This window comes from Phacochoerus africanus, chromosome 6 (assembly GCF_016906955.1).
Source record: "Phacochoerus africanus isolate WHEZ1 chromosome 6, ROS_Pafr_v1, whole genome shotgun sequence".
Taxonomy (NCBI): Eukaryota; Metazoa; Chordata; class Mammalia; order Artiodactyla; family Suidae; genus Phacochoerus; species Phacochoerus africanus.
Window position 1 is genome coordinate 77,785,404 of NC_062549.1, and position 26,398 is coordinate 77,811,801.

Genomic DNA, 26,398 nt, shown 5'->3' on the forward strand with positions numbered 1-26,398 from the left:
CAGGACACCCCCACCCCCACCCCCCCAACCTGATCTGATGGGTCCGGAAGGCAGCCTGGCGGTGTCTGAATACTGCCGCCCACGGCCAACTCGCTCCACTTCAAGTGCCCTCTGCTGTCTCCACAGCCTGCATGTAGGTATCTCCAACTCCAGAATGCCTGTTGTCAGAGAAACCTAGGATCTCAGCTTGCATGGATGTGTCATCCCAGTCCCAAATGTTCGGTGACATCTTGCTGACACATCTACCTCTGTACACAAAACTTCCTCCAAGTAGCTGATTTCTGAGTTCTGAATAAGAAGGTTTATAAAAATTTCGACACGACTGTTCTACAAAAACACGACTATGTATGTATACATATGCAAGCATATACAAGACATCTGTATACACACATCTCCTCCAGTTTTATTTTGGTTTTTATTTATTTTTTTACAGCTGCACCCTTGGCATATGGAGGTTCCCAAGCTAGGGATCAAATGGGAGCTACAGCTTCTGGCGTACACCACAGCCACAGCAATGTGGGATCCAAGCTGTGTCTTCGACCTACACCACAGCTCATGGCAACGCTGGATCCTTAACCCACTGAGCAAGGCCAGGGATTGAACCTGCATCCTCACCGACCCTATGTTGGGTTCTTGACTTGCTGAGCCACAAGAGGACCTCCTCTTCCAGCTTTAAATGATGGCATTTATACATTCTTCTATTGTTATATTCTCCTAAGCCCCTGTTGTGACAACAGGAAGTAATTTTTAAGTGGACAAAGAGAGAAGGATAAGAGACAGTGGAGGTGAGAGACCTCAGTAGCTGTGAAAGGATGGGGAGCAGAAGGAAGAGTTTTGGGCAGCAGGCTGGAGAAGTGCCCGTGGGGACAGGCCAACTCCATCCATCTGACCAGCCTCAAGCCCTGAAAGGCCCTGGGCTGGGAGCTGGGTGAGCTGTGACCCCCACAGCCAAGTGACTCCCCCCCATCCCTCCCCCAGCCCCATGGGAAAAGAAGGCTTGTGGTGTGGGGAAACGAGACTCAAGTCAGTGCTGGACACAAGGAACCAGGCAGGAGAAGACAGGAACCGAGTGTGGGAACCAATATAGAGAAATGGAAAAAAAAAAAAAAAAGTAAAAGGTCTCGCTCAGTGCGTTAAGTGTTGCCATGGGCTGTGGTGTAGGTCACAGATGGGACTCAGATCTGGCGTTGCTGTGGCTGTGGCGTAGGCCGGCAGCTGTAGCTCCAATTCGACCCCTAGCCTGGGAACTTCCATGTGCCACAGGTGCAGCCCTAAAAAGACCGGAAAAAAAAAAAAAGCAAACTAGGGAGACAAAGTCTGAAAAAAGAATGAGGGGAGAGGCCCCCTAAACACAACTAGCCTTCAAAAGTGCCAACTGCCCCCCCAAATCTCATAAACATAATGCCTAAAATGAATGAATTGAAAGGTTGAGATGCAAACCTATAATTTAGCAATAAGAAGGGAAATCTCACAGAATAAACAACCCAAGAAGTTCTGAGCAGGACTTGGGGCTGGAAGGACTGGGCAGGAACAGCGGCTTGGGTCTGCTAGTACAATCGGGGTTTTCCAGTTTAAGTCATGCATATGAATCACTGATAAAAATCAAACCACTTCAGGAGTTCCTGTCGTGGCTCAGTGGTTAAGGAATCCGACTAGGAACCGTGAGGTTGCGGGTTCGATTCCTGTCCTTGCTCAGTGGGTTAATGATCCGGCATTGCTGTGAGCTGTGGTGTAGGTCGCCGACTCGGCTTGGATCCTGCATTGCTGTGGCTCTGGCGTAGGCCGGTGGCTACAGCTCCGATTAGACCCCTAGCCTGGGAACCTCCATATGCCGTGGGAGCGGCCCAAGAAATGGCAAAAAGACAAAAAAAAAAAAATCAAACCACTTCAAACATAAACAGTAAACATGCTTTGGGCTCAAAAATTTTAACTGAAAGTTCACAAAACTAAATGAGTTATGAATCTTCATATTATTCCAAAAAAATTCAGCAGAAAGTTAGGTGACTGCAAGCTTCCTTTCAACTGGGAACAAAAATCACCAGAAATCTCGTTACTGAAGATGTTTTGTACATTTAAAAATCAGTTGCATCTCGGAGTTTCTGTCGTGGCTCAGTAGTTAATGAGTCCGACTAGGAACCATGAGGTTGAGGGTTTGATCCCTGGTCTTGCTCAGTGGGAAAAGGATCCGGTGTTGCCGTGAGCTGTGGTGTAGGTTGCAGACGCGGCTCGGATCCCGCGTTGCTGTGGCTCTGGCATAGGCCAGTGGCTACAGCTCTGATTCGACCCCTAGCCTGGGAACCTCCATATGCCGTGGGAGCAGCCCAAAGAAATAGCAAAAAAGACAAAAAACAAAAACAAACAAAAAAACAAAACCCAAGATGCAATTTCTTTAGGAACTGTGTGGAAAATTCCCTTTTTACTAGGACCTCTGGGATAGCTAAGTACTGACACCTTAAGCAATCTCTCTGCCCTTCTTACTCTCCACACAAGGTGCTCAAATATTGTTTAAATGATGATGATAATAGCTTATAACCCTTTTTCTGTTTTAGGGTTTTTGTGTCAATCGGCAGTTTTACATCATTTTCACAACCAGTCCCCCAAAAAAGGAGGGGAGATTGTTAACCTTATCTTATCAAATACTTCTACTTATTTGATATTTATCCTATCAAATACTTCTATTTATTCATTCCTGATCCATTAGATAACTTTCATTTTATTTTATTTTTTGGCCACCCCACAGCATATAGAGTTCCCAGACCAGGGATCAGATCCAAGCCAAAGCTGCAGTAACACTGGATCTTTAACTGCTGTGCTGGGCATGGGATCTAATCTCTGTCCCATCGTTGCAGAGATGCCACTGATCCCATTGTGCCACGGTGGGAACTCCTGGTTAACTTTTTCCTGAAGGCAGTATTTTAAAAGTTAACGATGCATAAATAGTAAGGTGATTGAATTATGGGTCCCATGCTCTCAAGAAACAGAATATACAGTCTTCACAGAGGGTGTTTCAGTTTTTATTTTCATCAGAGCTTCTGTGCAAGGAGAGAAGAACACACATTACATAACTGTACCAAGCTAAGTAAAACCAAATGGACATTTCTAAATATCAGAAGTGGTGTAACCAAACAACACAGATTACAGGAAGACTGCAAAAATTCAACATGGAGGTAGAAGCTTTGCAAGGCAACGATGTAAGTAAATCCTACTTTGGCATGGCATACCTAAGTCACGAGAAGGAGGTCTGAAACTTACAATCTGGACTTGCGCATGCTCATATGAAGGCAGCAACCTAGAAATAATGCTACCACAGCTCATCCAGTGATTTAGAAAGCTAGCATGAAACTGATGGGCTAGTGCCTGTTTTGTGACACACAGTGCTAGGGTTAGGGGCTAATCCATGCCTTGCTGTGGACAACATAGCCCTGTCAGTCCTAAGCTTTTCCAGCAGTCTCCTGGGTAGGTTCGGAGACAGCCAGGAGGTAGGGCTGATGCAGCAGACAGATGGAGCGCATGGCTCTCCCCAGTCGGTGTCCAGAGGATGTCAAGGCACATGACCTGGTTTATGAAGACAGATGAGGTTTCAAATCCAGATGATGATGCTTGGCTATCTGTGGCCAATGTCTACTTCTTCTACATCCATCACCTTAGAGAATGTGGCAGTTACTCTAAGGTTAAGACTTTAATTTTGAAAAGTTACTGAGGATTCACAAAGTAATTTTGTGTGTCATGAAGAAAATCACTAGAAGGTTTCCTAGAAACTTGCAAGATACTAAAATGAATTCCAAGAGGTCTCTAAAGCCCACCAGCAGAGGACTGTTCAAGTGCCATCGTGTACATCGCTCAAACACGTAGAAGATGGAAGAGCATATTTGGAAAATTTGACTACGATTTGTCACCCAAGGTAGGTTTCCAAATTTACATGTTCTGAACTGATAGTTATGAATTATCCCACCATTCCTAATAACTTTGAGAGCAAAAAAACCAATTATTATTTACAAAAATCAGGGAACGAGTTTGTTTTCCCCACCCAAGGGAGAGTTCTTCCTTTTCCTTTACGTAGTTAAAAAGTATTTGTAAGCTAAGAAAGCAAGAACATGATTAGTGCCCCTCAAACCAAGTAAACAAATCCTGCCAGCATCACTCCTGCTTTGTACCACACATAACACTGACCATAGGAAACAAATACTTTTAGAAATTTTCATTCCTGTTTGGAATTTATCCCAAAAGAAAAAATCTTTTAAAACCCTGGCAGTAGTGACCACAGCCAGGTTAAGGCTCTGCGCTCATGTCTCAAGTGTAACCTGCAGCTGGGCAAACCCAATGCCACTCCCCTCTCCTGATCCACTTTTGTCTCTGTAAATGGAAATAAAATAAAGCTAGGGTGCTGTCTGGTTTCCCTCATCAGACTGGACCAGACATATCAGTCAGCGTCTGGGACGAAGGAATAAAGTACAAATAATTCAGGAAAGAGAAATACAAGGGCGTGGGTCAGTTCAGCTCTCTGGATGCCCCTGAGGCCAAGAGGATGAAGAATGTGAGGAGAAGGGGATGGAGACTTCACACCTCCTTCTCATCTCCTTAGCGCCTCACAAAAACGTGTGAGATTAGGACACATATTTACATAAAATTCTCAATCTTGAAAAACAATACTTACACAAAGAATTGCAACGAACTGCTCCAGATGTACTAGAGGTCGACGGGGACAGAGGGGCGTGGCCAGGGTTGCTGAAACTCTCGGTAGAGAGAAGAGATGCCTGGTAACTAAGCGGTACAGCGGGGCGCTCACCTGCACGCCCTGCGCTGCTGAGGATGCTCCGCGCTGACAGCTGGCTCCGCCAGGGGGCGCCGCAACCCTCCAGGCCTCTCAGAGCCGGCGGCGGGTCCCCGAAATGACTACAGGGGTGGGAAGGTGAAACGGCAAAGAAAGAAGGGGCTGGAACAGGAAGGGGGGTTAATCACCATTGTTATCACTGCTGGGGAGGCATCACAGCCAGTTTCCGTCCTCCTTCACTCCAACCCCTGGTCTCGGATAGACCCACCCGCGCGCGCGCACACACACACACACACACACACACGCACACACGCTGGTCACCCGAGTTGCTCTGTCCCCCAGCAGGGGGAGAGCGACCGCACGCGCCTTGACCCTGTCCTCCCGCGGCGAGAGCGCACGGAGAGGAGCTGTAGGGCCCCGGGCCAGGCTGCTCGCCCGCTAGAGCAGAAGCACAGACGGGCGCTGCGGGGAACCCGAGGAGCCAAGTGAAGAGGCGAGCGCCTAGCCGACGCCGGGCGCCCGCGGCATCCTCCGGAGAGCCAGGGGAGCGGCTTAAGAGTACTGCCCTTCTTCTCCCCTTCCTCCCCTCCTATGTCAAGCTGGGGGTGTGAATTGGGGGGTGTCTCCTCGGTGCCCTCTGACTTTAGGGAGCAGTCTGTGCGCTCTCAGCTGCAAGGATGCTCACGCTCGTGCTCCCACTTCACCAGGAGAGCTCGGCAAATTGAAAATGCGGGCGCAGCCACAGCTACCGAGTCAGTGGGCCTGGGGGCGGGGGGAAGGCCAGAGAATCTGCATCGACAGCAAGTTGGGGGGGGTGAGGAGGCTCTGGATCCGGGACCACCCTGAGCGCCGGGGCAGCGCAGGCTCAGGCCGCGGCGCGGCACGTCATGAGCTGGCGGAGGCTCCTGCGGAAGCTGTCGTCCAGGAAGGCGTAGAGGAAGGGGTTGAGGCAGCTGTTGGCGTAGCTCAGGCTGGTGATGAAGTAGGAGACGGCGATGACGAGCGGCGTCTGCGGGAGGTCGGTGGTGAGCGCCACCAGGGTGCTCAAGTGGTAGGGCGTCCAGCAGAGGAGGCACGCGGCCAGGATCGCCGCCACCAGGATCGTCACCCGCTTCTTGGCGCGGTCCAGGGCCTTGGCGTGGCTGTCAAGGCGGATGGCGCGCAGCCGGCATAACAGCGTGGTGTAGAGGACGCAGATCGTGGACACCGGGATGGCGAAGCCAAGCACCAGCGTGTAGAGGCGACTCGCGCGCCACCAGAAGGCCTCCGGCTGAGGGAAGACCAGCACGCACTGGCGCCGTCCCTGCTCGTCGTCGAGGCGCGCGAAGACGGCAAAGGGCAGCACCACCAGTGTCACGAACCCCCACACCGCCAGGCTCACTGCGCGCGCCGCGCCGTACGTGCGGCCCGCCACCCGGCGCGACTCTGCGGTGGCCAGCACTACCAGGTAGCGGTCGGCGCTCATGACCGTGAGGAAGTAGAGGCTGGAGAAGGTGTTGTACTGGTCAATGGCAACGATGAGCTTGCACATGAGCTCCCCGAAGGGCCACCGCCGCAGCAGGAAGTCGGCGATGTTGATGGGCAGCACGAGCGTGAAGAGCTCGTCGGCCACGGCCAGGTTGAGGATAAACAGGTTGGTGACCGTCTTCATGCGGGGCGCCCGCAGCAGCACGTACAGCACCGCCGAGTTGCCCGCCAGACCCACGGCGCAGATCACCCCGTACACGACCGGCACTGCCACGGCGAGCGGCGGCGGCAGCGGCGGCGGCGGCGGCCCGGACTCGTTGGGGCAGCGAAGCTCGAGCCCGGGGCACGATGTGTTCAAGTGCCCCGGCCCCCAGGACGACGCGTTGTGCATCCCGGCGAGGGCGGGGAGCGGGCGATCGGTCTCTCCGGCCGCCACCCTGCCGGGTTCTGCGCTCCCGGGCACCGGACCCGCGCCGGGGCGCTCGCTGCCAGGCTCCGAGCCCGTCTCCGGCCTTCCCGGACGCCCGCGCTGCAGAGCGGAATGGAAAGCTCAGGTTAGGCTCGTCGACGTGTAACTCTGGGAGAAGTGCGCTTCCGAGCGGAGGGAGGCGGGGAGGGCGGGCGCCGCTCCCAACCTGCCCCACGTGACTGCTCTCTACAACCTGTTGGAAGCGTATTTGGACCTGTTGGGTACATCAAACCAAGTGCTAGAGAGAAGACTCCTCACCTTTACAGGAAAAATACAAGCCCACTTCTCCTGCTTGAGCCCCCACCGCGTCCCCGGGAGGCGCGGGTCATCCCAGCGAGTCCCGCCTTGGCCCCGTAGGTCCTGTGCCCCCCTGGTAACAGCGAGCCCTACAGCAAGCTCTGCCTCACCTGGCGGGTCCAGGGACCGGGTCTGCCTCTTCAAGAGCGGTCGGGAGAGGGGGCTGCTGCGGGGGAGCCTGCGGCGCCAGCCGGCTGCCTGTCGGCTCCGTGGGTGCTCTCCCAGGCGGCAGCCAGCGCCTCCCCGGGTCCTGCCCGCGCGCCTGGAAGCTCCGGGCTGGCGCAGCCGCAACCGTGCTCCGCGGGCCGGGCTGCCGCCCCCACCGCCCACCCCACGCACAGCAGCCGGGAACCGAGAACTGCATTAGCTGATGAAGGAATAACTTTTTTCATTCCAGTAGGGTGACCTCACTCCGTTTGAATTAATGAAAAGCTCTCCTGTTAAGAATTAAAGAAAGAAAAGCAAAATGTGGGTGTTACTGGTCTATTTTTAAAGGCGACCAATGCCATTGAGGCTTCCATTCCAGTTTTAACACCATTATCCCCAGTGGGTTCATGTAATTTAAAAATTTAAGTTACATTCATATGCTTTTGGCACACAATTTTAAAATGCAGATCCCCCTTTTTCTGTTGCTCTGGTGGTCACAAGTTTGCAAGATTGTTAGGCACACATAACGGCCAACCATCTGAGATACTTTAGGCATTTTAAAAATATATATGCCATGACGTTAACAAAGACAAACCGCCTCTGATTCTCCCCTAAAGAAAACTACCCGGTGTTGCCAAGGCTGGTGGCGGAGGCCGGGCCTCTCCAAGCCTTTCTCTGTTAAGGGATCTCGCTTGGCCACCTCATCTTTGAGGACCAAGTGAAATAAACTCAATATTAGTTCCCTCTGATTCCCTTCTCCTTCCTCCACCTTCCTTTGGGAGAGCCAGCGAATTAAGCACAGGATTCCGTCCTGCCTCCTTACAATACATTTCTCTTTCACAAGAGCTGGCAAAAACCGCAGTAAAGTGCATCTTTGGTCCTTTATGAAGCATTCCTGGGGGAGTGGGCCTGTGATACTGAGAAAGAGACTTGAGGTAGCCAGTGGAGGAAACTGCTAAGGGGCCAGAGTTAAAATGCTTTTCTGTACCCCCTCAATTCTCTTTTTACGAGCACCTACATAATTTTGGCTTCCTTGCAGTTTCATGAGTGAAAAAAAGACTGATGGAAACACAATGAGAAATAGACCAACCCACTATTGTAGTTGGAGACTTCAATACCCCTCTGTCAGTAATTGGCAGATGAACCATCAGGCCAAAGATCAGGAAGGACATAGTTGAACCAAACAGCCCCACTGATCACCTACACCTAATTAGCACCTACATCCAACAATAAGAGAATAGACATTCTTCTCAAGTCACATGGTATAGTCCCCCAAATAGAAAACATTTGAAGCCATAAGACATACCTTAACAAGTTAAAAACAGACAAACAAAACAAAAACAGAAATATAAAATCTTCTCTTAGACCACAACGGGACTATACTAGAAATTAATAACAAATTTCTGGAAAATCCCCAAATATTTGGAGATTAAGTAATACATGGGGCAAAGAAGAAGTCTCAAGATAAATTTTGAAATATTTTAAGCTAAACGAAAATGAAAATACAGCTTATCAAAATCTGTAGTATGCAGTGAAAGCAGTGCTTAGAGGGACATGCATAGCATTTCAAATAAAAAATATCTAAGGTCAATAATCTAAACTTTCACTTGAAGAAAGGAGGGGAAAAACATATCAAATCCAAAGTAAGCAGTATCAACAAAAATAATAAAAATCAGAGCCTGGAGTTCCTGATGTGGCTCAGTGGTAATGAGCCCGACTAGTATTCATGAGGTTGCAGGTTCACTCCCTGGCCTTGCTCAGTGGGTTAAGGATCCGGCATTGCTGTGAGTGGGGTAGGTCGCAGATGTGGCTAGGATCCTATGTTGCTGTGGCTGTGGTGTAGGCTGGCAGCTACAGCTCTGATTCAACCCCTAGCCTGGAAACTCCATATGCCGAGGTTGTGGTCCTAAAAAGAGAAAAAAATTAAAAAATTAGAGCCAAAAATCAATGAAGTTGAAAACAGAAAAAACAACAGAAAGAAATGATACCAATTCCCTACAACCTCTTCCAGAAAGTAGAAACAAAGAAAACACTTCAGAACTCATCCTGCGAGAACAGCTTTACCCTAAAACCAGAGCCAGGGAATCTGACATTACAAGAAAAGAAATGACAGACCAGTATCGCTTATGAACATGGATGCAAACTCCTCAACAAAACATTACCAACCGGAATCCAACAGTGTAAAAGAGGTGTACACCATGACCAAGTGGGATTTATCCAGCTATGCATGCTTGATGCAACATTTGAAAACCAATTAATGTAAACTATCACATCGACAAAGTGATGAAGAAAAATTGCATATCCTATTAGCAGATGCAGCAAAAGTACCTGACCAAATCCAGCATGAATGCATGATAATACTCTCAGCAGGAATGGTGGCGAACTTCATCAAGTCCATAAGGAACATTTACCAAAAAAAACACAAAAAACAACCAACCAACCCAACAACAACAAAACCCAGAAAACCCTCCAGGTGACATCACAGTTAATGATAAGAAGCTCCATGATTTCCCCTAAGGACAAAGGAGCAAGGAAGCAAGGCTGTCCCCTCTCACCACTCACTTAAGTATTGTACTGGAAATCCTACATAAGGCAATAGCAAGTCTTTCATTTCACCTGCCCTTTAACTGCCTAAGGATTCAGATAAAGGGACTGGTCCAGGGAGAGCGTTATCACTGGAGATCTACAAGAATACAGGCCAGCTGTGATGGGAGAACCAGACTGGGCCTGGAGACCAAAGTCCCCTCTATATCCCATTGTCCCTGCAGAGCCCAGCAAACATCTGTTTCCCAAACCATGCTTTTCCATCTCCATGGGAATCACCCTCCTCCCCACTGAAGTCTCCCCCAAACCCCCGGAGCTCATATAAGCCTCAGTTGCCCAACCTGTCCAGGAGCCTCATATGCCTATGGAGCCCAGAATTAGGTAATTACATTTGATTTTCTCCTCTAAATCTGTCTCACATCCGTTTAATTCTTAGACCAGCTAGAAGAACCTAGAAAGGGGGAGTTCCCATTGTGGCACAGTGGAAATGAATCCAATTAGGAACCATGAGGTTGCAGGTTCAATCTTTGGCCTTGCTCAGTGGGTTAAGGATCCAGTACTGCCATGAGCCATGGTGTAGGTCGAGGATGTGGCTCGGATCCTGCATTTGCTATGGCTGTGGCGTAGGCTGGTGGCTACAGCTCCGATTTGACCCCTATCCTGGGAACCTCCATAGGCTGCAGGTACAGCCCCAAAAAGCAGAAGAAGAAGAAAAAAAAAACCTAGAAAGGGTAGAGGGGAATGTTTTTCTTCTCAAATACTACTCTGGTATCTGCTTGATTTTACAGCTTAGAAAGATAATAAACACAAATGGTTTGAAATTTGTCTTCACACTGGAACCCTGTGTGCCAAGAGCATCATTAAGACTGAGGAATGGGCAATGAAGGGACTGACAGCCTTGAGTCAGGGCAGAAGTGTATGCATAATGCTGCTTTGTTTGCACAGATGTCCCTGGAAGACATTTCCTGTAATAAAGTAAGTTGCACCATTTATCTGTGTTCATCTTTTTGGAATAAAGCATCTTAGAGCTGCTTGGTTATTACTGTTTCAAAATGAGATGCTTTTGATGACACTCAACAGATGACAGCACTTTCTGATTTCTGGGCATCGTACTTCTGGGAGACTCATAGAAGGAAATGAAGATCAGAGGAACGCAGTCGGTGAGTTTATTGATCAAATCTCAGGGGGGAGAAAAGCAGACAAAGAGTGAAGCTTAATGAAAACGATAGATTTCGGATAATAATAATTTATCAATACCGGTTCATCAACTGTAACAAATGTCCCACACTAATTCAAGATGTCAGTGAGAAGATAATTCCTGGTCACTGTATTCGAAGGCAGGTGAATAGCTCACAGACTCTCAAAGGAGTAAAGTCTTGGAATATGGTACCTCCGTGATCTGGGCACCTACCAGCTACGTCAGGGCCAACGGGGCTTTACCCGGAGTTGGCGGATGAATCCACTGTCTACGCGGCGAATGTGAGGGCTGCTGACTCACCAGACTCACCAACACTGTACCCAGTATATGGAGCGCTCTCATGTTTGGTTTGGATAGTGAATCTTGAAATGTTTATGTCTTCTTTCATCCAAGAGTTTATAATTGTTCCATTTAAAATCTTGTGGTGCGGTTTATCCATCTTCCTCGCGGCTCTCACTGCTAGTGGCCCCAAGCAGTGCTAATTTCTCGGTCAGCTCCCTCTGGTGGTAGTTTAATCTTTTACTCGCTTTGCTTGCGCAGGGCCTGGTTAAAAATGCTACCAGAGTTGGCAGGAAGAAAATATCACCCAAACGTTGTCTGAGATTCGTCTGTCTGGGAGTGTGGAAGAACGCACAGCCCTTCCAACCTTCACCGAGGAACCATTAGGCAGAGGATGAGGTACAGGATACGGAGAAATAGGATGGCGAGGAAGCAGCTACTGCGTGGGGCAAGGTAAGGGCTGACAAATGCAAAATGGTACAGCGCATGAGTGGAGGCTGAATATGTTTCTTCATTGCAGGTGCGCTCAGAATCCTCAGTGAAATGTACGTCTGAGGCTCCGGGGCAAAGAGCGGTAGGCAGGCAAAGTTCTTTAGGCTTCTGTGACCCGAGGACACCTCTTATAGCTGCTTCCAAGGGAGGCACGTTCCTCCGGGAAACGCAGCCAAGGATAAAGGACCCTAATGAAGAGGAAGTGGTGCTAAGGCAAAGTCTGGTGGGATTCCGTAAGAACTGTGCTTGCCAATTGGGGGAAATCAGGGGAGGCTCCACGGAGGAGGTGGCCTTGTCGCCAGTCCCTGAAGGATGAAATGAGGATGAGGATGAGCACAGCCCCGGTCAAAAGAATGTGAACAAAGGAATGAGATGTGAAAGCGTGCGGAGTTCCTTGGGGAGAGCGCAGTTTTGACATTTCTATTCCAGAGAACTAAGAGGATGGTGCGCCTCTTACCAATGATAGGGGAAAGGGGGAATAAACATTTTGTCTAGAAAGGACTAGAAGGTGAAGGAAGTGGTATGTGGGAGACAGAGATCAGGGGTTATTTTGGATTTGTTAAATTTATGATGAAGAATTTCTTGGGGAAAGTTCCAAGAGACATTTGGCAATTTGACCCTCGAAATGAGGGCAGAGCCCTAAGGAGACCATAAAGATGTGAGGAGTCTTTTCCTGCAGCCACATCCCAAAATACGGGACTAGATGAAGTAACCTACTAGCAATCACCCCTCAGTGACATTAATCCATCTGTCTCAGAAAGCAGATGACTTGATAAAGATGTCAAAACCTTGCCCGTCTCTGCAGCGGCAGAGAATAAGGGTTCTGACCTTCCTGTGTGTACGCTTCTTAAAGGTGAAAATGACTTTGTTTGCCTCTCATCACATCTAGCACAGACGAATGGTAGGCGCTTAGAAAATTACAGCAATGTTTAATCCTAACTCTGATTTCTCAGCCATCTTTCATGGTATTTGAAAGAAAATGGGTCCACCTTCTCCGACCCTACGGATGACCCGGAGAATTCAACTACGTTAACTCAGGAGCAGTAGCTAATGGATCGGCTGAATGGATGGTAAGAGATACAGAAAGGATAGGATTGGGGGACTATGGCAAGGATGTCTGGGAAAGAGGCACGTGGATGGACCTCTCAAAATTGGGTTTGTGTCTGTATTATTTATGTACATCCTTCAGGGACCAGTGACAATGCCACAATCTCACAAATTACCCCTGAAAAGAGTGGCTTAAAACAACATTCTGGTCACAGCTCAGCTGGCCCCTGCTTTGAAGCCCGGCGAGGCTGCCATCCAGGTGTGGTGCTGCTGTCTCAAGTGACAGCTCTCCTGGGACAGGGTCCACCTCTGGCCTCCCTCCCCTGGTTGTGGGCAGGACTCGGTTTCTGAATCTGAGAGTCTTGGGCCCTCAGGGCTACCGGCCGGAGCCCACCCTTCCTTACTGATGGGTCGGTCACCCTCCCGTCAAGGCACATGTGCTGCAGGGACCAGCCACAGCCTCATAACCTCCCCTCACAAGTGGCACTTCACCACTTTAGCCATATTTCATTTCCTGGAAGCAAGTCACTAGATCCAGCTCACTCTCAAGGGAGGTTTAAAAGCACATAAACCCTGCAGGCGGGGACCACATGTGCTGTTCTAGGAAGCTGCCTACTCATCGCCTCCTGTGAAGTCTCATCCTGGAGCACCCACAGCCCAGAGGTCTCAGTACTCAGGCAGACAACCACTCTGTGGATTCTGTCAGCATCCTTCCCCAGCCCCACAGTGCCTCTTCATGACAAAATTATCCATGGTGACAAGGATGGGAGCTATTCACAGGTTTGACAGCACACGTTTCTCCTCACCAAGGCCGACCTGCTCTCTGCTGCCATATCCACCAAAGCGGAGAGAAATCTTTAGCCCCAAAGAGCAAACAGTTCTTCAGGAGGAATGGCCAGCTGCCTGGTTGTGGGTCGACTATACCTGATCTATTCCATCACTGAGGAGGAGTCACCGTTGTTGGATGCTGACTCTATGAATTCGTCTTCAGGAACCAGCATTTTCGGTGGATGATGATGGAATTTGAGGAGTTGTTAGTATGGTATGGGCCAGGCACCCTTGCTGTTAGGACTCTTTCTCCTCGTTAGAGGGAAAGGCTGAGAAAGTCAGCTGCTTCTTGTGAGGTGCAAATGCTGAGTGTTTAAGTCCTGCACCGAAGGTCAGATGATAAGGATGCGTATAGGGTCCTGGAAGCAGAGAAGCAGACAGTGCCCGTCGTGAATGTGTTCCATCTTGGCACCAAATTCACTGCTTCGCCCTACATCAAATGCCATATTTGAGTTGGACCCTGCTTGCCATTCCTCAGACGCCCAGGCTCAGCATCTCTCTTGGCATTTCCCTTGGTATTTTCTCTCCATATAACGCTCTTCCCCAATTCTTCTCATTTGATTCAGATTTGGCTCCGGTATCACATCCTGCAAGAAGCTTTCACTGTACACTCTCTAAAGGAACCTTTCCTGTACCCTGTCTCTCTGCTTATGCTATTCTGCGGGACTCCATAGCACCACCTGCTCTTACAGTCTATTTTGTGTGTGTGTGTGTGTGTGTATGTGTGTGTGTTTACTGCCTGCCTGCCTTCCAAGGACAGGGACTAGCATATCAAGCCAGAATCACGCCTGTAATAGGCCTTTAATTAATATTTGTTAGATAAATAAAAATGTGTGATATAGTAGTATTTCTTGGTACCGTTTTACTCAGCATATGTACAGCATAGAGGAAAATAAATATGTATAAACAAATTGTCAACCACTCATTTTTCTGGTCTCTAATGTTTAACTTCAAGGTTTAAAAAATTTTGCCATATGTTTTATGAGTGAGAGTGAGGGACAATGAATTCTATATTAGGGGGAGTAATTGTAGACAGGTTTTAGTGTTTCTATTATCCTATGATTTTTTTTCACAGTATTATTTCAACTAGAATCATATCATTTTATTTCTATTTTTTGTTTGTTTGTTTGTTTGTTTTGCTTTTTATGGCCATACCTGCAGCATATGGAAGTTTCCAGGCTAGGAGTCCAATCAGAGCTACAGCTGCTGGCCTGTACCACAGCAACAGCAACGCCAGATCCAAGTTGTGTCTGCAACCTACACCACAGCTCACAGCAACTCAGGATCCTTAACCCACTGAGCGAGGCAAGGGGTCAAACCCTCAACCTCATAAATACCAGTCAGGTTTGTAACCCGCTGAGTCACAACGGGAACACCTCTAGTTTTTTAGACATGTGGTTCTCATATGGGAAGATATTTTTACAAAGGTGAAAGTGTTGCCGACAGCAACTAATGAAAGCCAATCTCAATAAATCCAACTTTGGGAGTTCCCTGTTGGCTCAGCAGGTTAAGGATCTGGCATTGTCACTGCTGTGGCTTGGTTGCTGCTGTGGCTCGGGTTTGATCACTGGCCTGGGAACTTCCACATGCTGTGGGTGCAGCCAAAAAAAAAAGTGCACACACGTCCTAGATGTGTGTTCCCTGCTAGATGGGGGCTGACTCAGCAGTGTAGCCTTCGTCACGGTATTTTTTTTTTTTTGTCTTTTTGCCATTTCTTGGGCCGCTCCCATGGCATATGGAGGTTTCCAGGCTAGGGATCTAATTGGAGCTGTAGCCACCGGCCTACACCACAGCCACAGCAATGCCAGATCAGAGTTTGTCTGCGATCTACACCACGGCTCATGGCAATGCCGGATCCTTAACCCACTGAGCAAGGCCAGGGATTGAACCCGCAACCTCATGGTTCCTAGTCGGATTCGTTAACCACTGAGCCAGGACGGGAACGCCTTCATCACAGTATTTTGAATATCAAGCACCCAACAGGTGCTCAATTAATAAAAGAATCAATCAATAACCGGTTGTGGCTCAGTGGGTTAGCAACCCTAAGTAGTGCCCATGAGGATGCGGGTTCCATCCCTGGCCTCATTCTGTGGGGTAGTGTCTGGTGTTGCCTCAAGCTGTGGCGTAGGCCACATATGTGGCTCCAATTCTACCCCTAGGCCAGAAACTTCCCTATGCCAGAGGTACAGTCCCAAAAAAAGGAAAAAAAATCAAATTACTATATCAAATTACTATACTCACTCCTGAGTCAGCTGTGAACTTTCCCAGGTAATCCCTGTCGTTTAAAGTATTTCAAAGATGTTTCAACCCAAGGGGAGTCTCAAGCTTTTCAGTCGCTGCACCTAGTAGTGGGGGCCTCTGCTGGCCCTTGAATCAGATGGTTTATGTGCTGCCTGTACTGTATCTACCCAGAGACGGACACACATCTGCCCTTCATTATTATCTGTTTCTCCATCGTTACCCTTGCCCAGCCTCATTCCCAGAAAGGCTGCCTCTGACAGCTTAGCTTACAGGTAATTTATGCATGGCCCGAGTGTCTGGAACCCAAAGGTCACAGAACTTTAATAAAGGACCAAATGCTGTTATCATTCATGTGCTTTCTTTGATGGCCCTATGTGAGAAACACAGAGGTAATATTCATAATTCATGGAGGTGGTCATTTAGGTACTTAGACTATAATAGTGAGAACTGGAAAAGATGGCATATTAGCCCTGACCAGGTGTGGTAATTTCCTACTCAGAATGCAGCATCTCTCAGCGACGTGGGGTTTTCTCCCTCTTTGCTGTGATGTGGAAGCCTTCTGCCGCTGGGCTCCCTAGGCAGGCTCCCCTCAGATGCCTGCATCTTCCTGATGTGGTCCAGACCTGAGAATCAAAGAGCGAGGCAGGCCCAAGGCCGCACTGCATGAGAAGGGTGGACTCTGAGAAATGAGCCCTCTTCTCAGTGGCTTCACTGAGAAAGCCTGCTGGGAGGGTTGCAGGTGCCGAGGGAAACTGAATCAACGAATCCTGTGAAATATGTTTTTCCTGAAGTTTGACTTGATTCAAAACTAGCTCATGTTTTAAAAAATGGTCAAGAAGTCCTACGTGTTTGATGAGTGAAACCAAGATGGATGTTGTCATGTCACTGCCCAGGACAGCCCGAAGGAAAGTGGGTCGGCTTAGGGGGACATTATTACCAGAAAAGTCAGCCTGGTAGGAAATTTACACGTACAGAATGTGTGTGACTTGCCACGTGGACCTGTGTCAGCTCGCATGATTCTCAGCTGGGTGCTGTTCTTACCTCCCCGTCTTTGAAGGAGGATGTGGAGGCACAGAGAGTATGGGGCATTGGCTGAAGGTCCCAAGCGGTAAGCAGAGTTCAGATCCAGACCAGCTCTTGATCCTAATCACTCGTCCAGACTGCAATTCCCTTGAGTTATTGCCCTGGAGGCCAGGAAACAAAACATGCTATCCAGAAAAACTTGTAAATAAGTGACACAAGGGGAAACTGTTAGAATTAAAATATATATATATATACAGATCTTGTAAGGAAGCATTGAAATGGGTCACTCTGCTGTACAGCAGAAATTGGCACATCGATAATTAAAAAAAAAAAAATTCAGGGACTTCCCCTTGCAGTACAGCAGAAACAGGTCCGACTAGTATCCATGAGGATGTGGGTTCAAGCCCTGGCCTCGCTCAGTGCATCAGGGATCTGGCATTGCCAGGAGCTGTGTGTGGTGTAGGCTGGCAGCTACAGCTCCAATTCAACCCCTAGCCTGGGAAATTCCATATGCTGCAGGTGCGGCCCTAAAAGAAAAAAAAAGAAAGAAATTTCATTCAATAAGGCTATCCAACTTGTCTAATATTTTTCCAAACTGCAGACACTTGTGTTCACCAGCTAAGACTTTCCTTAAAACTTCAGTTCTTAATTGTACTAGAGAGCTTTGGCTGGTACACCGGTGACACACTAACCAACTTGCATCTGGATGGTGATAAACTGAGGGGGGACGGCATGGGGATCTAGGGATAGTTCTGTGTCCACTCTCCTCCCTGCTAAGCTGTCAACTTTCTTTCCACTTACCAGGCCAGTGACAATTGCAGGTAACGTGCAGGGGAAGGCAGCCTATCAGCAAGATCATGGTTTCAATTCTCTGATGAAATTTAATTTTCTGAAGATCTTTTCTTTTGTAGATACAGTCACTTAATGTTAATTAGAACATGTACTTCTGTATTACAAAGGCAGTTCCCATCATGGCATAGCAGAAACGAGTTCGACTAGGATCCATCAGGACGCAGGTTCCTTCCATGGCCTCGCTCAGTGAGTTAAGGATCCAGCATTGCCATGAGCTGTGTTGTAGGCTGCAGATGAGGCTCCGATCTGGTGTTGCTGTTGCTGTGGTGTAGGCATATTCCCGACAGCCCCCCATGCAGGGATTTTTGTTGAAATACACTTTCATGGAAGTTCCAGGCCCATCAGTAAGCAAACAGCACAATTTGAGAAGTCCTTGGAGAGGTCTTCACGAATGGACCACGAGAGGTGTAGGTAACGTTGAGGAAAATGCATAGGACACAAGAAAGAGTGTAACCTGCCGCCGGCAGCCCTGGAAGCGAAGGAGAAGCGTCACCTCCCGGGGGCCTAAAAGAATGAACAGGGTCCGGTCCAGCCTGTGCAGCAGGAAGACGCAGCTAGATTCCTCTTTCCCCAAGGCAGAGCCGCCTGAGGACACCCCCAACTCCCTTCCTGCCCTCTGACCTCTGCAGAGCAGCCTCGCCAAACTCTGGGGGATGCTTGCTGCAAGAACGCTGGGTGTGCTGGCTGCAAAGGGAACTGGCTGGGCTCGAGCAGATATGAAGTCCCCAGGTCTAAAGAGGGCAGCTGTGTTCCAGGCTGCAGGCAGGCTCCCGGGGCAGCAACTCTGAGTTCACCAGGGAGCCTGGCTGCCTGGCAGGAGGGCAGCAAGCAAGCATCCGGGCTCCATGCAGCCCCAGCGTGGCTCAGCCAGGCCCTGGGGGCTCTGATGCTGGCATGATCTGTCCCCAAGTGGGGAGGGGGGACTTGGTACCCCTGTATTGACTTCTGCCCCAGGAAGGGGCATGACCTGAGCAAGGTGGCTCCCTCCAGCTCAGGCTGCTCTGAGGCTGAGGGCTACCTGTGGTCATCACTCCCAGTGTCCCCAAAGCAAGTCCTTCCACTGGAAATGGAGGCCTAGGCAGGCGCCCCGGGATCCACTTTACCAGGAAGCCACAGTCTGGACTGAAAGAATCTGTGACAGGTTGAGCCATGAAATGACCCTGGAGTCCCAACCTCCTGGGAGCAGGAATGAGCTCAAAAGCCACACACAGGAGGGGAAATTCCAGCACTGAGAGGCACACCCATGACAAAAACAGTTCCCCAAAACACTGGAAATAAGTGGTTAACAGAATGCCTCAGCAAAGCAAAGAGGCCAAATGGGAATTTTAGCACTAAAGCAAAGACAATAATTGTGAGTTCCCTCTGTGGCTCAGCGGTAAGGAACCCGACTAGTATCCATGAGCATGCAGGTTTGATCCCTGGCCTTGCTCAGTGGGTTAAGGATTTGGGTATTGCCATGAGCTGTGGTGTAGGTCACAGATTCGGCTCGGATTCCGTGTTGCTGTGGCTGTGGTGTAGGCCAGCGAGCTGCAGCTCCGATTCAGCACTAGCCTGGAAATTTCCATATGCTGCAAGTGCGGCCCTAAAAATAACAACAAAAAAAGACAATAATTGAAATAAAAAGCTCAGTGGATGGGCTCAGCAACAGACAGGAGGGGACACAGGAAAAAACCTGCGTGCTGAAAAATGGAAACTTTCTAGCAAAAGAGAGGCTGAGAAATAAATGAACAGAGCCTCGGGGCCTCTGGGACAAGAACCAAAGCTCTTATATTCCCATTTTCTATCTCGGAAGGAGGGAAGAATGGGTGAGGATGGAAAACTACTCAGAAACATCTCCAGTTTGGCAGAAGACAGACGTCTACGGTGAAGAGGCTGAGGGAGCGCCAGGCGGGACAAACACCTGCCCTCCCCCCAGACACCCATCGTGATTAAACCTCTGAAACTGAAGACAAATCTAAAACTCTTTAAAGCAGCAGGCAAGACAGGTCACCTTATCTATAGGGAAGACAACGTGGTGGCAGTGAACTTGTCCCCAGAGACCACAGAGGCCAGAAGGAAGTGGCTTTAAGGAAAGGACCCAGGTCCTGTGTGCAGGGAAATTGCCCCCCAGAATGAAGGGAAAATTGAGACCTTCTCAAATGGGGCAAAAGCAAGAACATGTCCTGCCAGCAGACCCGTGGTCAAAGAATGGCTGAACTGAAACAAAACGGTGCAAGAAGACATCCTGAAACATCCTGAAGGAAGAATCAGCATAGACAGACCAAAGCTGTGGGTGAAGGGATGTCTCCCTTCTTCTCCTGATTTTCTACATCATATTCCACAGTTGAAGCAAAAACTGCTGTGGTTCTAGCTGTTGTAGAGGAGGAAATACTTAGGACAATGTGTTATGCGTATGGAGCGTGAAGAGACATGCATGAGAGAACAAGGTCCGAAGGCTTCACTGTAATTGATGAAATGACCGGGGCTGGAGATCTACGAGGAGCTGCTCCTTGAACGGGGTGGGAGGGCCGCCCCCCGCCCCCCCAACCAGGGAGCAGGGTCGAGCTGGGGACAGCGTGGATGCGAAGGGAAGTGGGGGCGCTTTGGTTTGGCGAGAGAGGGAACCAGTGGGAGAGAGGCCGGGGTAACCGGCTTTACGCTTTACACAGTGAGGGTGGGTTGTGCTCATTAGGCAGCAGCGAGGCATCAATGGTTTTAAAGAAGAAACTATTTAGACATGTGTTTAAAATGAGTGGCAGTGGTTCTACCCGGGAATAAAACCCACTGGAGAAATAGAGTGTATTCTGAGAATAAGAGATCCAGTAGTTATTTATTTATTTATTTACTTATTCTTTTTTTAAATCCTGCACACCTGCAGTATATGGAGGTTCCCACGCTCGGGGCTGAATCTGAGCTGCAGCTGCCAGCCTACAACGCAGCCACAGCGAGGCCAGATCTGAGCTGCATCTGAGAACTACGGCAACACTGGATCCTTAACCACCGCGGGAACTCCAAGTGATCCAGTTTTCAGTCTTGAGTTTTAGTGGCCAGTTGTGTGAACTTGTAAGTGTTTAACTTCTGTGTGGTGGAGGGGAGAACCCTAGACAATTTACAAAAGATCACGAGATATGAATGTCTCTACATACTGTTGTGAAACATAAAATGATGTTTTTGTAAAAGCAAATTAGTGCTTAACCTACAACTTTCTAGGTCATATAGTTTTTTAAATGTTAAAATCATTTGTGCGAAAGAACTAATATTAATGGCGAAACCTCTGTGCATATGAAATGCTTTGCCTCAGTGTTTGCTCCCACTTTACCAGAAAGTGATACAAGTAAGCAATACAAACAAACCACATTTACAAACCTGTGTAAATTTTTAACCACCTCAGTGGTTAAAAAATGTGGGGGTTATTTTGCTACCAAATGCGGAAAGAGCAGTTTAGCATTTAGTTCGTAATTTTGTTGAAATGATCAACAATGTATGTTTATGTGTATTCAATTATGACCAAGTAGTTAGAGGCTTGGAAAGTGATTTCATATTTTAACATTCTACTTTTGCAGGAGGCAACTGAAATTTCCATCTTTATTTGGATAGTTATTAGCAAAAAAAGTTATTATAATATAATTTGCATTGAAGTATATTACGAATAAATCTAACAGAGTAGGGGTTACAAGTGGGGAGAGGGGTGGGTAAGGGCCAAAATAAGAGAAGGAGATTAAAAAGAGAAAAAAAAGAAGAAGATTAAGTGGCATAAACTACTAAGTATAAAATAAACAAGCTACAAGGATGTATTGTACAGCACAAGGCATATAGGCAGCATTTTATAATAACTTTAAATGGAGTATAATCTATAAAAACATTGAATCACTCTGTTGTACACCTGAAACCAATATAATATTATGAATCAGCTATACTTCAATTAAGAAAAGAAGTATATTAGAGTTTCCTTGTGGCTCAGTGGGTTAAATATACAGCATTGTCACTGCTATGGAGCAGGTTCCATCCCTGCCCAGAGAACTCCCGTATGTTGCAGACACAGTCAAAAGTAAAAAAAGAAGTATATTTAAATTCTTACATTAAGTTTTGATAAATTCTATGGCTCCAGAGGCTATTGAGGGAGCTGCATTTTAATAGTCTTCAGATCGTCTGGTCTGTAGGTTCACCTTTTCTATAATTGCTGGCATTTCTCTGAAGGTTACAAAGGAAGAAAGTTCTTAAAAAGTTAATGAGCCTGTCTTACAGGGCTGCAAAAGGAAATTGAGGCTGTCTGTTGTTTAATGACCGTCTGCCAGCCCAGTACAAGGACGTTCAAGATAACGCTCTTCCCTCATCAGACGGGTTTAGACTGGTTCCCTGCTGCCCTTTTGAGTTATCAGGGAGCACGAATCAAGCAGGATCTTCATCTCTGATCCATCAAGTGTCTACGTTTAAGCACAGATCTTGACATTTACTTTAAAGGCGTTACCCACGCATCCTGTCACTCATTTGATCCAAACCTGCTTTAAAGCGATTCTTAATGGGCACCTGTTGGATTTAGCGTCCAGCGCCTCACTGTGTCAAGTGACCCATAGAAGAGGGGAAGACAGCTCAAGGACATCTGGTTTCTCCTTTGTGATTTAGTTCAAGGCCAGGCACTTTTGTTCCGAGCTCACCCTTGCAGCCTCCAGCCCTGGAAGACCTCTTTCTCGCGCTCCCACTTACCCGGTGTGGTCTGGCCCACAGCTCGCACTTAGCCCTGTGCTCCCTCCTGTTTCGTGGTCTCAGCTGCTGTCTCAGTGCTGGTGAGTCCCCAGTCAGCATCGCCTGCTGGCCTCTGTCCCCAGTGTTGTGCCCGTCGTGTGTCAAAGCCCCCACTGTGAATCCCAGGAGGCAGGCTTACCGCGCCCCCACAAAGGTCCCCCCTTTCTCTTCTCTTAACGAAAGCACCAGCTCAGTGATCACTGCATACCTCACCCCTCCCCATCCACGTCTAATCAGCTATCAAATTCCCTGCCTTGGAGTTCCTGTTGTGGTGCAGTGGTTAACGAATTCAACTAGGAACCATGAGGTTGCGGTTCGATCCCTGACCTTGCTCAGTGGGTTAAGGATCCGGTGTTGCTGTGAGCTGTGGTGTAGGTTGCAGATGCAGCTCGGATCCCACGTTGCTGTGGCTGTGGTGTAGGCCGGAGGCTACAGCTCCAATTCGACCCCTAGCCTGGGAACCTCCATGTGCCGCGGGAAGCGGCCCTAGAAAAGGCAAAAAGACCAAAAAAAAAAAAAAAAAATTCCTCTCTCCAGCCGGCTACTCGTTCTTAGGCAGGGCCCGCTGTGACAGCTTTCTGACCCTTCTTCCTGCCATCAGACTGGTCCTGCTCACTTGCGGCCTGAGCACCAGCCCCAGAGTCATCAGTGCGACCCCACCTCTGCCCTCACCCCTGTCCTCAGTCACCCTTCGGTGCAGGGGAGCTCATCTGGTGGGTGGCACCTGCTTGATGGGAAAGCAACTCCACCCTCATGTCATTTTACTGCTTTCGGCCTGTGCCACTGCAAAGCTTTTAGTTTTCTGTACAAATCATGCTGCTTTTGGCCTCATGCATTCATTCATATAAGAAATATTTATTAAGCCGCCTATTCTTTGGAAGGCTGGAAATGTAGTGGAGAACTGAATGTCTACAGAAGGTTATAGCCCATCAGATGCCTCTGGAAATCTCATCTCCTCACCCCACATCCAGAGGACTCTTACTCGTTATTATTGCCTTTTAGGAGAGACTTGACCAATCAGGCCCCCCGCCTCCTGTTCCCCACCTGTCTCCTCCCCCCCACTGGGCTTTCCGCACATGTGAAGATAAGAACCAATAAATCCTGCTCTCCAGGAGCTTCTAATCCATGGAAGAAGATAAGAAATATGTCCATGTTCCCAGAAGAATGCAGACAGCCATCAGAGAAACAAAGCACCCCTGAACTACCAGAGTCCTTCCAGAAACATGGCCTGGGCACCTGGGGAGAAGCATCTCCTGGTGCTTGGAGATGGGAAGAGTCTGCAATAGCCCACATATCTGAGCACATCACAGGATAACCTGGGGCCTGAAATTCCCACGGGGAGGAAGCATTTGAGATGGGTAGGAGCTCCAGAAAGGACAGCGAGGGAGGGTGAGTGAGTGTTGTGGGCGTGAACAACTGGCAAGCAGACGGTGGTGTCAGGGACGAGGCTGGGGTGGAGGGACAGTGCTTTCCCTGGAGAGGAAGGGACAGCCAGAGAATTGATGTCTTAAATAAACAAGTGACCGATCTTTTAGGAGAAGGTATAACCTCAAATTGGCTACATTTGTTTGATTCTGTTTTTATTTAGGTTTTCTGAGGCACCAGGGGATGGGTATCATCAATTTAGAGTAGGGTGTCCAGGCAACAGCTAGGATGTCAGCGGACTGTGTAGCATTCAGTAATTTACTTGTTCAATCTGAGTTTCAAAACTTACTTTTTCTCTCCTTTCTGTGTGCCAAGCATGGACTTAACACACAATTATTGATGGATTTTCTTTAGTTCTGGTATAATGCTTTCTGAGTGGCTTCATCCTTTTGCTTTTTAATTTTTAATTTGACTTGTTTATAAATTAATGAAATCCTTATAAAACTACCCAAAAAACTACATGTAAAATTTCACATGGAGTTGCCATCATGGCGCAGTGGTAACAAATCCGATTAGTATCCATGAGGATGAGGGTTCGATCCCTGGCCTCGCTCAGTGGATTAAGGACCTGGCATTGCTGTGAGCTGCAGTGTAGGTGACAAAGGCAGCTCAGATCCCTAGTCGCTGTGGCCATAGTGCAGGCCAGCATCTGCAGCTCCGATTCCATCCCTAACCTGGGAACTTCCATATGCCATGGGTGTGGCACTAAAAAGAAAAAAAAGCAAAACAAAAATCACAGTATTTGGTAGTTAACTGTGCCTCATAGGCTGCTTATGTCCAAAACAGAGGTGTCATTAAATGCCCTCTTAACTTTCTCTTGCTCCCAAGTTCTTCATCGTCAAGGTCATGAGGTTGCTGTTGGAAATGTTGCATAGCAGAGATTGGGTCTGGGTAACAACTGACCCAACATAAGCCAAATAAACATTCTTTTAAAGTATCCAGGAATCGGAGTTCCCATCATGGCTCAGCGGAAATGAATCTGACTGGTATCCATGAGGACACAGGTTTGATCCCTGGGCTCACTCAGTGGGTCAAGGATCTGGTGTTGCCATGAGTCATGGTATAGGTGGTGGATGAGGCTTGGATCTGGCGTTGCTGTGACTGCGGCATAGGCCAGCAGCTATAGCTCTGATTCGACTCCTAGCCTGGGAACCTCCATGTGCAGCAGGTATGGCCCTAAAAAATACCAAAAAAAATAAATAAATAAAATAAAATATCCAGGAACTGGAGTTCAAATTGTGGCTCAGCAATAATGAACCCAATTAGGATCCATGAGGACTTAGGTTCAATCACTGGCCTCAATCAGTGGGTTAAAGATCCAGCATTGCTGAGAGCTATGGTGTAGGTTGAAGAAGTGGCTTAGATCTGGCGTGGCTGTGACTGTGGTGTAGGCTGGCAGCTGCAGCTCTGATTTGACTCCTAGCCTGGGAATTTCCATATGCCCTAAAAAGAAAAAGAAAAAGAGAGAGAGATAAAATATCCAGGAATCATATATGAATATTTGACCATATCCTGGGCCATAAGACAAACCTTGATATACTTAAAAGAACTAAAACCATGCAGTGTGTTCTCTGATGACAAAGGAGTCAATAAGAAATAGATAATAAGAAAATCTCCAAACATGGAAACTAAACAGCCCATCTGTAAATAATCCATGGGTTAAAGAGGAAGTGTCAATGAGTTTTAAAATACATTAAATTGGGTGAAAATGAAAATACAATATATCTTGGAGGTCCTGTCATGGTGCAGTGGAAATAAATCCGACTAGGAACCATGAGATTGTGGGGTTCAATCCCTGGCCTCGCTCAGTGGGTTAAGAATCCAGTGTTGCCGTGAGCTGTGATGTAGGCCAGCAGCTACAGCTCCGATTAGACCCCTAGCCTGGGAACCTCCATATGCTGCAGGTGTGGCCCTAAAAAGACAAAAAGACCAAAAAAAGAAAAAAGAAAATACAATATATCTTAATTAGCAGGACACACCTCAATCAGAGCAGAGAGAAATAGCACAAAATGCTTACATTAGAAAATAGGGGGCATCTTGGAGTTCCCGTTGTGGCACAGTGGTTAACGAATCCGACTAGGAACCATGAGGTTGCGGGTTCAATCCCTGCCCTTGCTCAGTGGGTTAAGGATCTGGCATTGCCGTGAGCTGTGGTGTAGTTTGCAGACGCAACTCGGATCCGCATTGCTGTGGCTCTGGCGTAGGCTGGTGGCTACAGCTCCCATTAGACCCCTAGCCTGGGAACCTCCATATGCTGCAGGAGCTGCCCTAGAAAATGCAAAAAGACAAAAAAAAAAGAAAGAAAGAAAGAAAAGAAAATAGGGGGCATCTCAAGTTGAGTGTCTAAGCTTATGCCTCCAGAACCTAGAAAAAGATGAATAAAGTAAGCATAAAGAATGCTTAAGAAAGTAAACAATAAAAATAAACACAGAAGTTGATGAAATTGAAAACAGGAAAACAACAGAGAAAATTAATGAAAAACAAAGCCGATTTATGAAAAGATCAATAAAACTGGCAAACTTCTAGCAGGACTGACAAGGAAAAAAAGAGAAAATGCCAGGCTCATGTCAATTGATGCAGACATAGCCTTTGACAA

General features: G+C 47.9%; 1 protein-coding gene across 1 annotated transcript; it reads right to left on the reverse strand.

The window, feature by feature from the left end:
* Positions 1-2,992: 2,992 nt before the first annotated feature.
* NPBWR1 (neuropeptides B and W receptor 1) lies at positions 2,993-6,793 on the reverse strand. Its single transcript, XM_047782967.1, has one exon. The coding sequence runs from the start codon at positions 6,627-6,629 to the stop codon at positions 5,637-5,639; it is 993 nt and encodes a 330-aa protein (XP_047638923.1). The 5' UTR covers positions 6,630-6,793; the 3' UTR covers positions 2,993-5,636.
* Between the last annotated feature and the right edge of the window lie 19,605 nt (positions 6,794-26,398).